The sequence below is a fragment of the Nesoenas mayeri genome, assembly GCF_963082525.1.
Source record: "Nesoenas mayeri genome assembly, chromosome: 4".
NCBI classification, from domain to species: domain Eukaryota; kingdom Metazoa; phylum Chordata; class Aves; order Columbiformes; family Columbidae; genus Nesoenas; species Nesoenas mayeri.
The window spans coordinates 30,586,193-30,601,537 of NC_137540.1; the positions used below are offsets into that span (position 1 = coordinate 30,586,193).

A 15,345-nucleotide genomic window follows, 5' to 3' on the forward strand; every position below is an offset into this window, starting at 1 on the left:
TAGCACAGTCAGACTTCCTCCACCTCATGACAGGCCCTTTTCCACCTGAGCTGGGTCTTGCTCACCTGTGCAACATGGCTGCAGCTTTTGGTCCAAGACTAGAAAATGCCTCAGCTTCAACCCACCTGGAGCCTTATTTCTCACCAGACTCCTTCCCCTGAGCCCAATCCGACACACAAGATGCCTGTGTGAGTGATGTACATATGTATGGTTTTGTTCTTTTATTTTTTTTTTTTTTTTTAAGAAATTAAGTTTTTATTTATTTCCTGAGGGAGGGAGAAAAAAAATTGTTTGGAGAAAATAAAAATAAACCTGTTTTCAACAGTTGTGGCTGGAGCAGGTTTGTCCTAAGAGCAAGACTGAATAGCAGTTTGTACAAACACTCAGCTTTCATAGAGCAACTGTTAAAAATGTATTTATTGAATTTTAAACTATTACAAGTATTGCAGATCAGACATTTAGCCAAGCACATTTATAGATCAAACTCAGTTGCTACAGAGATGTTACCTTAAGTCCACCATGTAGGTAGGCTGAGAACCTGCCCACTGTCTTCTTGGAGAGAGAGGGTAAAGGAGGAAATAAATAAATGATATCCCAGCTCCAGGTAATTAGCAACCAAGAGAGGAAACATACAGGGCTAGTTATGAGAACAAGTTATAGAAAAATAGGTCTAAAAACTCAGCCCCCAGGTATGTTGCCATTTGGGTTGGCAAAGAAAGAAATTAGGAATGAAGATGCACAAGCTTATGGGACTGTGACACAGAAAAATCCCCATTTCAATTTCCAAAGCTGAAGCAAGTTCCGCAGATGTTAAGAGGAAAGTGTCAAAATTACCTTGTAATACAGAGTCACTAATCAAACTACTTTAGTAATTAGCGGAACCAACACTAAAACTTGCCACCAACAGGTTCTGAGAGACAGAAATAGAGATAATCAAAGCCAGTCAGACATGTTAGTGTAATGGGAAATGCACCTGTGTTTTGTGCTCCCTACTGACTCACAGGCTCTTCCACCTTACTGCACAAGTCCCCGCACATGTGTGCTGTGCCCTGATCCTCTCTAGGTTGCACATCTAGTTGTGTTCAGCAGGGAACACTGCCACTCCACCCCTATGCATGTGTTCCGCCTCTGAAAGATCAGGAGTGTGCTCTAGCCTGTGCCAAAGCCACCACCTCCCATCACCACTGGATTCAAGGCTGTGGAGGCTCACAGGGCACTCCCTGTCACTGGCTAGAGGGGACTCCACTTCCCCACGTCTTCCCCAGCAGCTCTGCAGCATAGCTTGACATGAATGAAATACGCAGTAGATGCATCTCCTCTTAAATTTCTGAGTTAGATTTTCTGTGGTGCAGTAGCACAGAAAGGTAAAAATCCCAATAAAAATAAATTTGTGCATTTACTGACCTTCAGCTTCTGAGAATGATTAGCAATGTTCCAACTAAGCTGTTTTGTGGTTGGAGCCTTCCTTTTTCCTAGTCTTTTGGAAAAGAAAAACTGTTCTGGGTGATTTCTGTTAACAGTCCTATGTGAAAATTCCAGGTAGTGTGTACCGTGCAGGAGCTCTGACTTCACTGCAGGGATGCAGGAGACTTTTTTGAGAAGATTCGCCACTAAGTAGTTCCCGCAGGCCGTGCACACAGTGGCACGACGTGCTGGCGTCCCTCAGCACCTCATGCATTCGTGGGGAACAGAAGGCTCCTCTAACCTACAAGGAGCTGGTTTCCAGAGCCACGGAAGCATCCTCCATAAGCTACTTGTTTCTCACATGCCTCTTCTGTGTCTGCTGCTCACCAAAGCCTGCAGTGCATAATATTTTGCAAGGCTGTTTGCTTCAGTGCAGAATTTTGTTGATAACGGAATACCGCGAAACAAAGAAAGTACAAAAGTTTGCAGGCAAGATAAAATCCTGCTGCATAATGCAGTGGGATTCAATTGCATCACGTGCAAACATTCAAAACAGAGGTTAGAAAACACATTGCTCATTCCTTGGACTATAGACCAATAGTGACTGCAAAATGGTGGAAATAGTAAAAGAGGTTTCTAACAGTCTCCGTGGAGCTGGAATCAAAATAGACTGATAGATAAAAATAGGGATGAGAAAATTAGGTACACCTTATTAAGGTATTTTTATCCTAAGAGAAGTTTTGTTGACAGCATTCAGACTGCAATGTCACCCTGCACCAGGTATCCAAATCATCTGTCTCATGGAAACAGTTTCAGCAACAGAGAGCAGAACCCTCCCTTCTTTGCTACATGGTGAAGTTTCCTTCTGTTTTGCCTATCAAGGTCCTGTCACAAACTGCAGAGACGTTTCAAAATGCTGCCTCTCAAAGGGACACAGACAAAAATCAACAGGCCTGAGAGACAACCGTCCCTTTCCTCAGCAGACACCACGTTCTGTCCCAGTGGGAGCAGCTCTTTCTGGAGCCACTGCGAGGTGTCCAGCAGGCTCCCACGCCAATGAGGTGGCTTAGCCCCGCGTGTTCTTGCATCCTCAGCTCCTACGGTGCCACAGCTGGTGACCCAGTGCTGCAAATGAGCATTCATTGTCAGGGGACTGCCCTTCTCAGGAAGTCAAAAAACTTCCTCAGGACGCAGCAGCTGCCTGGTTATGAGGGCAGACTGTTTTTAAGGTCCCATTCTCTAGAAATAGGAAGCATCAAGTTAACTCTCTCAGATAAAGCAGCAGCATCTGTACCATGAACAACCTGCGGCTCTGCTACCGAAACCATGAGCAGCCTTTCCATGGGTAACTTTGATGGGCAGATCCTCACTTTGTTTTAACTGTAAGAGAAGCCAGAACAATATACACCAGGAGGGGCAGATATTACTCCTGCACGGGTTTCTGCAACACCCAGATGCATCATCAGGCCTGGGTAGTCCCCTGTCTGGCAACAAACAGATATGAGATCACGTCATTACGAGACAAAAACCACTGCAAAATTATTTCCTCACACAGCACCTTTACTCTGCACAGTATTTTTATCCTCTAGAAGTTCAAGGCTGCATAAGTAATCCAGAGTAGCCATTAGCTCAATCAGCACACAGGAAACAACAAGCAAGAACAGAATCTGGTGTGGGCTTGGTGGGGTTTTTGTTTTTAGGTTTGTTCTTGTTTTTGAAAGATGTAAAGCTTTTAACTTCCACACCCACATCAACCATTTTGCTCACCTAAGCAGCACAACTGTTTTACCATTTAAAACTATGTCTAACTGGGGATGGTGAGCACTCACTCTCCACACTATCTGAAACCCTAGTGTAGATAGGCACATACTTCACTCCATTATTAACTAAGTTAAAAACAAACCCCAAACTTAAATGATGAATACAAAGCTTCAAAGCCTAGTGGTGATCTTTGCAATCCTAACACTATTAAACAAGTAGCCAAAATACAAGCACCCAGTTTTATCAATGAAATTTGATTAAAAGGACAACTAGGCTAGAGTCTGGCTTGGACTTCAAAGCTACAGATTCAATCAGCTCACAAAATGAAGCAAGAACCGTGTATCCACTGCCAGCTCAAGAAAAATAAAATGCAAAGTTCAAGATCTGTTGGAGTATTGCTATTTCTAAGGTTTTCTTTAGAGATATTACAAACAGATGATTTGCAGGTAGCCAGATTGCATCACATGACTGATTTTACAGTGGGTGAAGTTCCTCTGTGAGGATAACTTACTTCAACATTGATGTCTCAATGTTACAAATTAAAATTCTGTGTCTTAATGCTGAAAGTGAAAAGCTCTTCAGGTTTACGTTTGTTTTATCCAAAAATGGCAGCAAAATCCCACTTGTGGGGAGCACATAAATTTTTGTAAACTAAAAGCACACTGTTCTGTAATTTCCTTGCTTTAAGGGCAATAAAACCTGAATGCATGAACTGGATCATCAGATACTAAACAGTGCTGGTTGATAGGGAAAAGTACAGTGTGTTGTGTTCAAAAGAATATTATTTCTCCAGTCGTTACATGCTCAACACTGAAGCACATCTCCTGGTATTAATTGTTAAGAAAAAAATTAACACAGCTTGATTCCCAGCCTTCTCTGAAGTTGTAAAACCAACACAAAAAAAGGAATCTGTTTCTGCTTTTTTTAAATGCTTATCCTCCATGAGGGGGACTTTTGAAATTGTTTGATGCTGTGCTACACAATGCTTAAAAACAACTTTCTCCTACCCAGTGAAATAAACCTGGGAACTTGCAGAGGAAGGGATTAGAGTGAATAAATCCCAGCTTTGTTCTCCAGTATACCTGTAAACAAATCCACTTGTCAACTGATGTTTTAAAACTTCATTTTCAACAAAATGTAAAATCTATATTTAAAAGCACTATTATTTTTGTAAATCCCTTACACTCTGCAACTGTGATGTCACACGTAAAGATGTGACACAAACTGCTACAATACACCCTTCCCTTACCGGTTTGAAACTCATCTCCCGGGTCTCATATTACAGAGGGACATGAACCAGATACACCCTCCTGCATGAAACCTTCTGGCTTTTCACCTGTATCTCCTGGCAAAACCATATGCCACTGTAACTGGAGAACATTTCGCAAACTGCAAGTACTTATTAGGAGCCTTATAAAATGTTCTTTTAGACATGCCAGCAGAGGGCATTGATCTGTGCTTCATGAAGTTTTTCCAAGCACAAGAGCTGGTTTTACCCTTGTGAACACTTCCAGGGCTTCTCTCAGAAAACTCAGACAAAGCAGTCAAATGACATATGTTTCCACTCTGAAGTTACCCTCACTCATATTATTGTTTGCTCAGAAGCATGCTAAAAAGCCTATATTGAAGAACTGGACCTAGCCACTTCTCAGGTGAAATTCATATTGCATTGTTAATGATTTTAGTCAAATCGACTTTGTGCAAAATATCTTTAAGAAGGTTTCGGCTCAACTTCAGAATACAAAAGGGAAATAAATAGTTGACTAGGATCTCTTGAAAACATAAAATGAATGGAGTACACTGAAACAAAAAGTATTGGGCTTATATGCAATTTATCTGCAAATAAAATAACTAGAACAGTAGTGTCTGAAATTTTAGCATGTGAGATGGCATTGATAAAATTTCCATTTGCACAATAATGTTCCCAAAGTCTAGATCAAAATATTATTTTACACATGGTAACTGCAGAGACTAGGAGCCTGAGATACATTATTAAAAGGCAGTCCCTTGTAAACTTTCCTCAGAAGGAACAGTAGCAGTTGAGTATGCAAGAGTTACTCATATCGTATTCGTCAAGACAGCAATGCTTTATAAAAGACATACAGCTTATTTCCAGGTTGTTAAGGATTTTATATGATACTGATTTTCTGAAACATGTATCCATCCAGCCCGAGATTGAAGTCACTTCCTTCTTCATTGCTCTGTAGCTACTAGGTCTTTTGCTCCGCTGCTGTTGCTGTCTGTGAGGGAGCTTCTGGTTTCACAATCTGGTACGTAATGAGATATTCTGGGTATGCCTGAAAGTAAAGTCAAGAAAAAAAAAACCATTGCTTTATGCCAAGGTATGCTCAGCAAGCTCACATTTTGGATTTCACTAAACAGTGATCAGGAAGGACAGTGCAAGAATCAGCTCTATGTTTGCAGAGTACAAAAGGAAAAGCAGGTTTTAAACCTAGCCAGCACCAAGTGGGAACTGCTCACTGTAGTTAATACCTTCATTGAAACACTAGTAGAAAGACATTTCGTCCATGCAGACACTGCCAGAAATTGTGAGCGCAACAGGAACACACAATCAGAGTTACGTGCCTTGTTAGCTAATCCTACAGATCAGCAAATGTCTGTAAGTTATTAACAAATCTCACATGACCGATGCAGTCTGACCCTAAAATGCTCACGGAGTTGCTGTATGACCTGCCTTTACTGGCAGTAAAATAACTTGGCACACCCCAAACCCGAAACCCAGGCATCTGTCCAGCGTTTTCTCAAGAGAGCTGGTAGGAGGGTCAGTCCCGGAACAAAGCTGAAGCTGCCGGAGGGCTGGGCCCCTTTCAGAGGAACCTAGAGAGATGAGAGGAGGCTGGGCCAACAGAAGCCTCATGATACCCAGCAAGTTCACCTGGGATGAACTAATTCCTTGTAACACTGCAGGATGGGAAACAGCTCTGCTGAAAAGATGCTGTGGGCGCTTGTGTGACAGCAAGCCAAAGCAAAATCAGCAGTGTGTCCTGTCAGCAATAAAGGCTACCAGCACACAGCAGCGCAGCCGCTCGACTCTTTATTCAGTACTCGCTAGACCACATCTAGACAACCACATACAACTTTTGGGACTCTAATACAAGCAAGATGCCAACAAACTGGAGCCATGTTCAGCAAAGGACCAGTAAGTAAAATAGTCAGGGGAGCGAGCACAGGACAAACAAGAAGAGGCTGAGGGAGATGGGCTTGCTCAGTCCAGAAGAGGGAGAGCTTTGTGGGCCCTCACAGCAATCTTCCATCACAGATGAAGGCTACTAAGAAGACAGAGCCAGATTATTTTCTGAGCTGCATAGCAGGAAAATGAGATTAATAAAGCAAGGGAGGTTCCTATTGGATACAAAGAACATATATTTTGATCTGATGATAATTAAACAATGGAACAAACTGCTGAGAGGGGCTGTGAAACACCATTCTTCAAGGCCTTAGAGACCTGCCTGGTCAAAAAAAGCCCTCAATAGTCTGGTCTGAAATCAGCGTGAACAAGAGGCTGGCCTCGGTGTTCTCCTCAAGGTTCCTTCCAACCTGAATTTATTATATAACCTTGGAGTCATTCAGGGTAGTAAGCAAACCACTTTTCTAGAGTAAGGGTCTAGCTGAGTTATTCAGATTAAAAATCAGCTCCCAGAGATTGCTACGCTACTTCAGTTGCCACTTAAGGGTAGTCTCTGGCGGATAGGGACACTGTCACTGCTGGGAATCTACAGGTAAAAAGCCCAGATTCCTCATTAGCTATAAGAGTCCCAGAAATGCACACGTTCTTGTTAAGTAATGCCAGTAAAATGCAATGGGAGAACCAGTGCCTACTGAGAGAAACTACAACTCTTAACAGACTCTAGCAGTACTACACAGGAGGAATTAGGCAATTCTGCATGGTGTAAATCAGAGTAGCTCAGTCGGCAGGAGTAGTGTTTGCTGGCTTGATACAGTTTGCTGTTCATTTCCACATTTAAATGAAAAAAAAAAAAAAAAATCTACTCAACCAGGTTATCACAGCACAGCTGGTATGGAAACCAGTCACACCCCCTCTCCAGCTCCAAGCTCTGCTCTTCCACAAACGCAGACCCTGTTACTCCACATACCTGTTCTCCTCTATAGATAACATATTCAGCGTATGCGAGTCCATTCACACTTGGCCGGCCAATAACAGAATGGTGCCCTGGAGGGGCATGAGCCATTTTCATTGTGCTGAACTGAAGAAAAGATTTTCCAAGGGTCACTCTACAGAAGAGCATTTGTCTAAAAGGAAAAAACATAATTTTAAAATATCTTACTAGGAGTAGTATGCTTCTAAAATAATTTCAGACTTTTGAGTTTATTTTGTTATAATTAATTTCTCAAGGTTCTTTCGAGAAACACTTTTAGAAACTGGTTCTAAGGCTGTATAAAACTTGTCCCCAAAAAAATTTGTTGACACAGAAGGGAGAACACACACTTTGTTTAGCCCTCTCATGGAGGCCTGTTCTAGTTCATTTTATATATAACTGTTCAAAGAAATCAGCTCTGTGTTTCTACCAGCAGGTATGGACAGGTGCCAAATTGCAAAAAGCACACTGATTTGCTCCAGTACAAAACAAAGTCCTGTTCACTACTTCCAATATTATCTGATCTGCAGTACAACACTGTACTGCTAACCACCACTTTGCACTGCAGTTTTGTTCTGAGAGTGCCTGGAGTTTAATTGCTATTTTCCCCTGACACTTCATTTTCAAAGTTGCTGTTTCAAGCCTCTTTCCTGAGCCACAATTCACTTTGATTTATACTCACTGCGTGCTCAGATGTAATTTTTGACCTTTCTGTGGGACTCACTGCATTTATACCCTTTTTTGCTCAGCCTTGACGAACGGAAAACTGCATTTTTCCTGCCATGACCAAGGTCAAGTGGTTATTCTTTCCCTGCAATTCATCCCATGCCAGGATTGTAAAAAACAGGACAGCCAGAGTTACGTATAGAGAACTCTGCTGGACTCATACCTGTGGCAGATGTAACAGGACCTGTCTTTGTGTGTGGGACAGCCTGTTCCTCCCCCTATCCCATACACATATTGGTTGCTTTTTGAGGAATTCTCAGCAAAGTAAATTCCAGCTCCAAACATTCCTCCAATGTATGCATGCCTTTCATCAAATCCTTTGTGGATGATAGCATTAATAAAAGGAGACCCTAGAACAGAATGACACAAAACAATGTATTATTATACATGTTGTTAAGTTCTATAGTAATACAGGACTCGAGAGGAGCTTCTCTGCCCCAAATAATCATTAAATACGAGAAAGTGGCTCAGTCAGATGGAAGGGGGTGATACCCAGCAGGATACTGTGATATGTGGTATTTATCACTATATAACAGAATCCCATGTGTGACTCATTTCTTACTCATTTCACAGATCTCATTAAATGGCTTTCCCCCCACTCAGATTCCAGCACAATTTATCTTGTCAATGCACACCTTCTCCAGCAGTCAGTACTGGTTAAGATGAGACAAGATGTCACAACGATCATCCCCAAAACCAATTTCCTATGCAGCATCAAAGAAGGATCTAGGGCAGGAGGACCCTCAGGCAACTGTCATTTTTAGGCACTTCTGGATGCTTCCAGAGAACATCTTGCTGAGACTCACGGTTGGTTTTGATTCTTTTCCCTGATGGTTGCCTGAAGTGCCAGGGTAAAACGCTTTTACTGTGTGCTGCTCCTCTATTTTAGAAGACACTCTGTCATTCTCACAGCAACGTAACATCCTCCCAGCAGCTTTACTGGAAATGACTTAGCAAAGCTTAGCTTAAGCTATGGCTTAGCAAAAAACATGTGTGTTTGTTTTTTTTTTTTTTTTAAGTATTTTTTATCTAGCGTAGTTTTACAGATTGCAGTAACCACACAGACTAAGTCCACTACCTCCACACCCCCGCATTTCTAGTGTAGAAAAACAATTACTGTACAGGATGGTGACACAGCAACATTAACACTTTGCCTGTGGGTCCCTGTAAGCTTTTTTTCTTAATACCAGTACATACAAATAGAGATCACTTCCTTACCGTGAAACAACATGCGCTCATTGTGATGATTATGATTCTCCTCTGAGACCTCCTTCTGTCTGTGACAGAATCTCTCCCGCAACTTCTTGTTCACGACCTTTTGAATCTGCAGTGGTACAACAGGTGCAACCATACTTGAATTGGAATTGAAATGGAATATAGATTCACAGAGTTTGCATAAATTTGACGGGGAAACTAAGAGTAAGACATATGAATGGAATAAAGAAACCCCATGGATGTTCTGCACACTTGTCTTTCAAACAAGTCAGTAGCACAGGCTTACAGATGGTTAAAACTCTAGTGAAAGTGCAGCCTCAGTTCTCAGGTTTAGGGAAGACTTTCAGGCCTCTTCACTCAGAGCTTGCAATACCACCAAGAACTACAAGCTGTCTGAGACTCCTTCCCTCTGTGCTTTGACTTCTGTTGAACAATATGGGCTAGCTTTTTGAAGCTTGCTGTCTGGGTTAGGTTGAATTTTAATGAAAAGAAACAGCTTTTGAGGAAAGAAATTAGGAGATGTGCTATTCAATCTATCTTGAGATATCGTTCCAGCCACGTGCTCTAATACCACCGAGGTTTCTGTAAAGAACTTCACCTTTGCTTGGGAATAGGACAGAAGCAGAGTTTGCCTAAGGACGTATGATCTACTGGGCCAAGCTGCAAAGGTTCTGCTCAGGCTCATTTTTCAAACAGATAGACAGCAGGGGGCTGCTGGAGCTCAGGAACTGAGTTTTGTTTTGATTTCTTCTATTTCCTCCTCCCCCCAAAAAGGAACCAGACAGCGTACTTTCCCTCAGAAAGACAACATTCCATTTTGTGATACGTCAGGGCTTGTAAAAGGTATTTTTCTAGTTGGCAGTGGCAAAGAAGGTGTCAAGATGCAAAGTAGCATAGGGAGATAGAAACTTTTAATAAAAAGTCATGCTCATCCTTCCTCCCTCCCCAAAAATTTCCTTTAAAAAGGCAAGAAAAGACTACACTGGAAAAAAAAATAAAATAAAAAAGGGGGGGAAAAAAAATAAATTCAATCTGTGCTGCAGTCAGACCCAGAAGTTATAGGTCTCTGAAATTAAATTAGGCTGTCAAACATAAGTCAGGCTCTTCACCTCTTCCGTCTTCAATATCAGTTCTTCAGACTCCTTTAAGAGTACAAGTGGATACTTTTCCCTCATAAACATGCAGAGCACACCACAGTCTGATTTTAGCATTTAGCACTTGCTTTAATTTTGTTAACAGTGTTTAACTATTATTTTAAGTAACTTTATATATAAAAGGGTGATCCATTAAACCAATTCTGCCTGCTTATGCAAGTACCGACTTATTTTACCACATAGAATTATGAGGTTTTGAAACTTACCCTGATGACATTGTACCTGTTGAAGATCCCACCAGCATTTCCACCATCCCGATGCTCCCGGATTGTACTTTGCATCTACATAAACAACACAACCAAATGTTCAGCACAGAAAGCTTGCTAGCAAGTCAAAATATTCATGCAATATCTCAGTATGTCACTGGCAAGAACAGAAAATCTTGATTGAAAATTAATTAAAAGGTGTTAAAAAAAACACGACTCAATTTTAAACTGAGATACACCCTGATTTCTCAGGCATCCAGTGCACTATGCTGTTCCACACAGAGAACCTGGATGATGCAATTATCCAATCTTGTAATAAAATCTACGCAGAAAAAAGGAGAATAGTGACACTTTCTATAAAATAATGTGCAACTAGAAGACCTGCTTTAGATTAGAAAAAAAAATATTTGAAAACGAATCTACAAAAAGATCATTTTGGAGTAACAACTGATGTGTTTCTAGTGAGTACAGTTTGTATTTTTTAGTGATAGGAAAATGCTTGCACTGTAAATTTTCCTGTCATTAGCAGTCACTGAGAATTTCAACAGTTTCATCATGTCTTTTCCAGAGGTATTTGTAGCTACAGCAACAACATTTAGTAACAGCTCAAATAAATATCCCAATTTACTATAGCAGACAAGTGACCCTTTCTGTCAGAAAAATTCATACAAAAGATCTGCACAAATTCCAGTTTACAGAGTTACTAATCAAAAATATTCCAAGCTAAACCAGCAGCAATCCTGAATATCTAGACTTTTTAAAAGATTCCAAATACTTCTGTGCTACAGTGTAGGAACATTACAGAAATAGCAAATGCACAGTAAAATGGAGTTTCTTCCAAACATAACTCCTCAGGAAGTCTCTTCTGTTATGATTTTTCTTCCAAAATGGTATCTGCTTGTAGCTCACTTAAATAAAAAAGTGTGTGTGGGAGGCAAAATTACAGTGAACTCTCAATTATCCGAGAGCTGTTTATCTGGGTTACAGATTAACTAAGCCACTGGATAAGAAAAAACAAGCTGGTTCACATGCAGAAACAGCCTGAGCACAGAGAACACCCACAGACTGGCCAGGCCTTGGTCCCCTGGTCTTCACTCACAGCCTGTGACTTTCACAGGTCCACCCATCTCCAGCAAGCTGTGGAAGGCCTTGCTATGAGATGACATCCAAAACACAACGCCAAAAAGGCAAAATTGGATAACACTAAGTGAGCAAACTGACCACTTCCTAAAAAAAAAATAGCAGAATACAGCAAAATAATTTCCATCATTGCTCTATATAAAAACACAAATGAAGAGCTCTAAACTTCATGCAATTCATACACCAAAGCGTATTTTTTCACTTTCAACATGTGTTGCATGCTTTAGCTCTGAGGGGTTATAAGTGAAGAGAACAATATACTGCCACTGGAGTATCAAGAAAGGTACTTGCAATACCTCCTCTTCTACAGACTGATATTCCTTATCGTCAGGAGCAAGGTCAAGGAGAATGGTTCCCTGACTCACACAGTGGAAAGTCAAATAGGGATTGGTGCCTGCAAAGAGGAGGAATTAAAGGAATAAAAATCAACAGGGGAAAACAATACCAGCTCTATTTGTATCCAGCATCATCATTATTCTTCTTAAATAACCCCAGCACAGCAGGAAATTCAAAAGAAACAAAAGGCAGAAGCACAACCTTGAAAAGATTAAGTGTTTTTGTTACTAGCAGAGGCTTTAAAAGAGGAGGAAAATGCATGTGGGACATAACTGCATTTTATTGTTTCCACTTTCAAGAAAAGCATCTGAGAAGTATGGGGCAGCAAAAAACTCCATCAGGTCCTCACTTCAGGATACAAGTGGCCTGTGGGCACCTGTGTAGTGTAAATCGATCCATAAGCTCCTGCCTGGATAAAACAGAGTCCCTGGAAATGGGCATAGCCTCCACAGGTGCCTTAGGGGAGTCCACTCTCTGGAAAGGCAAGTGATCACTCTGTCCTTTATCTCCTCAGTATGTTCTTTACCTGTTGCAACCCACTCAGTCATCCGGTCTGCCAACAAGGACATTTTTCTGACATTCAGCTTCTTTCAAGTCCCGGTGACAATCCCTACATTTACAGAAGGTGACTGCTGGGAGCCTGTTGTATGCTACACTCAGAGTAACCAGCCAAAGTTTCATATTTACCTTGCTGCCCTCCTAGAAGTCTCTCCACACCTTTTATTAATTTGTGGCGGTGTCCATACGCATTGATCCCAATTTCTTTAAGCTCTTCATGCCCCATGTCTGCCAACACATCCAGGGTTATCTGGAAAGGTGAAAGACCACAGAAATCACTTGCCAAACCTGACCCGATTCCCAAGGCTGAAGACTCATCAGTTTAGAAAATGGACTATATTCATCCTAAAACCAAGAGACCATATATATTTTATGTTTTGCTGCACTTCTAATTGCTGCCACCTTCTGGCAAGCCTCTCCCTATCACAGGACCATACCCAGATGCTACAGCCTGAAGCTGTGCAACAGTTTTACTTCTCTTACAGCAATTACAAGAGCTGGTTTTCACAGGAGGTTCTCAAAAATATTTTTACTTTTGTAGAAGGAGGATGCATGAAAATGCTGGGGCAAATTTGGGAATATTTTTGAAGCATTCAAAGTTTCATATTGTTGTACAAGTCATTATTTTCACTATACAAACAGAAGTGAATATTTCACAGGCTTACTAATAAAGGTTGTGTTTCACATCAACATTATTATGATGTGTACTATTACTGTGTGCATATATGCACATGTGCACTTGCATGTGTATCAAACCAGTGGGTCAGCTAAGTCATGCTCAACTATTCCACTACTTTTGGAAATAATCAGCCTAGTGAGGACACATAAAAACTATTAATTTGGTTGCAATATATGAATACATCTGCAATCACTTGACTGGGTTTTAAATTTCAAGGTCACAGAGATTATTGGTGGAAGAAGAAAGGTAATACAACATTATGTCAAACAAACTTTTTTTTTTTTTTTTTTTTAACAACAGGAGATAAAGGCTAAATAAAGCACACATTTTTATTAGTATAAAGACATTGTCCACTGAGGTGATTCTGTGAAAACCAAAAATGCTTCATCTGGAGGAGATAATTATATAAAATCTATTTCCAAATTTACACATTAAACTAGAATGGGAAGCTCAGGAAATAATGGGAAACCATACAACTCGATTCAGTAGAAGCTGGATTGTTAACACAACTGGACTTGAAGGTATGAACTCTGTCTACTACAAATTGAATATCATAAATTCAAAAGAAAGCAGCTCAAGCAAGGAATTAAAAGCTACACTGAACATCTGTCCAATTGAGCAGAAAACAATCCTACTGGGATTCCTGTGGAAAAGGCACTGAAGACATTCATCACCTGCAGCGGAACATTAAAAAAAATACAGAAGAAATCCAGATATTAGAAAGCATCAGCTCCAATCCAGTATGAACAAGAGTTTAGAGCCAAGGTGAAAAAGTACACATGAAGGTACTGCAGTGCTTGGAAAAAACAGCTTAAAGCAGTAAGCTTAAGGACGCTGAGCTTGTTTTCACTACAAAGAGGAGCTAAACAGTTTCAAAATGATGAATGAATATACTGAATCCTATTTGCATTATTAAATCTTATTATGCAGGGTGAGACCTTAAAAAGAGGTTAGGAACTAAGGAAGCAAAAGTAGAACAAAACCAGCATGGTAACAGGAAGGTGTGAAAAATAATAAGAAAAAAGAAATGTGAGTAGAATACAGGCTGGTTTGAGGTTGGTTTGCTTCTTAACAGAAGCAGTTCCAAATTAAAGAGCTTATACTTCATATATGATGGGAAAAAAAGATATGGCATTTTTACAGGAGGTATCTCCCCAAAGTTATGTGTCATGGAAACAGTCAGAACGTTTTCTGTAAGCAACATGTTACATTATGAACATTTATTTCCTGACCCCTCATAAAAGATTAGCAGCAGAGGCCTGGGAAAAAAAATAGTCATCAAATCCAATCTTGTACCTTTCACTTCCACCACTGCATCTCACTCATACAAACAAATATTTAAGTGTAACGTGTTAAATTTAAGAAACAGTACATTAAAAGAGTCTACAAATACATTAGAGGTACTTCTGCTCACAAAGGTAATGTAAGCTTGATAAACTTTTACATTAGTTGTATTCTCATATACTGTGAATTACTGATAAATCTGCAAGGTTTTTTTTCCCCTATCTCTGAATTCGATTTGAACCTTGTTAGCCCTGCAACACCCAGTTAATGCTATAGTTCTACTCATTTAGGAAACACAGTTTCTACATTCTCTAGTGTGACTACGCCCTGGTAAACTAGATCTTTATTTCAGCTTATAGTCAGACTGGAGGGTTTCCTAGATCTAACCAAAGCATCACATGCAGCACTACAGGTAGCCAAAGGCTTGTCTGGATAGCAAGACTGCTGAAGGACAATTGCAGGTGACATTCCAACATAACACCACCATGTCCAACATTCACAAGGTCCAGTGTAACTCTCAGAATACAAACCAAATTGGCACTCATCATCATCATGTATGCATAAGAAAGAAAAAGACACTGGAAATCTGAGGCAAACAACAGAAGACATTTTCACGAGTTTCTCAACTTCACCATAAAGCATCTGGTGACTCATTTGCAGTTTTCTGGGACAGACATGTTTTTCTGTTTTCCTTTTTAAATTAGGGAAATAAAACGTCACACAAATTTATTAGATTAGCCTATCTTTCATACATACAAACAGAG

At 40.5% G+C, this 15,345-nt stretch overlaps 1 protein-coding gene across 7 annotated transcripts in view; it reads right to left on the reverse strand.

Moving 5' to 3' along the window:
- Positions 1-3,753: 3,753 nt before the first annotated feature.
- TNKS (tankyrase) overlaps positions 3,754-15,345 on the reverse strand; it is a 140,291-nt gene continuing 128,699 nt past the window's right edge. For 4 of the 7 annotated variants that reach the window (XM_080343279.1, XM_080343277.1, XM_080343275.1 and 1 more), the window contains 6 exons: positions 12,748-12,868; positions 12,021-12,118; positions 10,585-10,659; positions 9,228-9,333; positions 8,173-8,359; positions 6,824-7,437 (listed from right to left, as the gene is read on the reverse strand). In XM_080343279.1, coding sequence (XP_080199405.1) covers positions 7,173-7,437; positions 8,173-8,359; positions 9,228-9,333; positions 10,585-10,659; positions 12,021-12,118; positions 12,748-12,868 — 852 coding nt within the window. In that variant the 3' untranslated portion in view covers positions 6,824-7,172. Of the gene's footprint in view, positions 5,463-6,823; positions 7,438-8,172; positions 8,360-9,227; positions 9,334-10,584; positions 10,660-12,020; positions 12,119-12,747; positions 12,869-15,345 lie in introns of those variants that run through there. The other 3 variants (XM_080343278.1, XM_080343276.1, XM_080343280.1) reach the window with 2 other exon arrangements.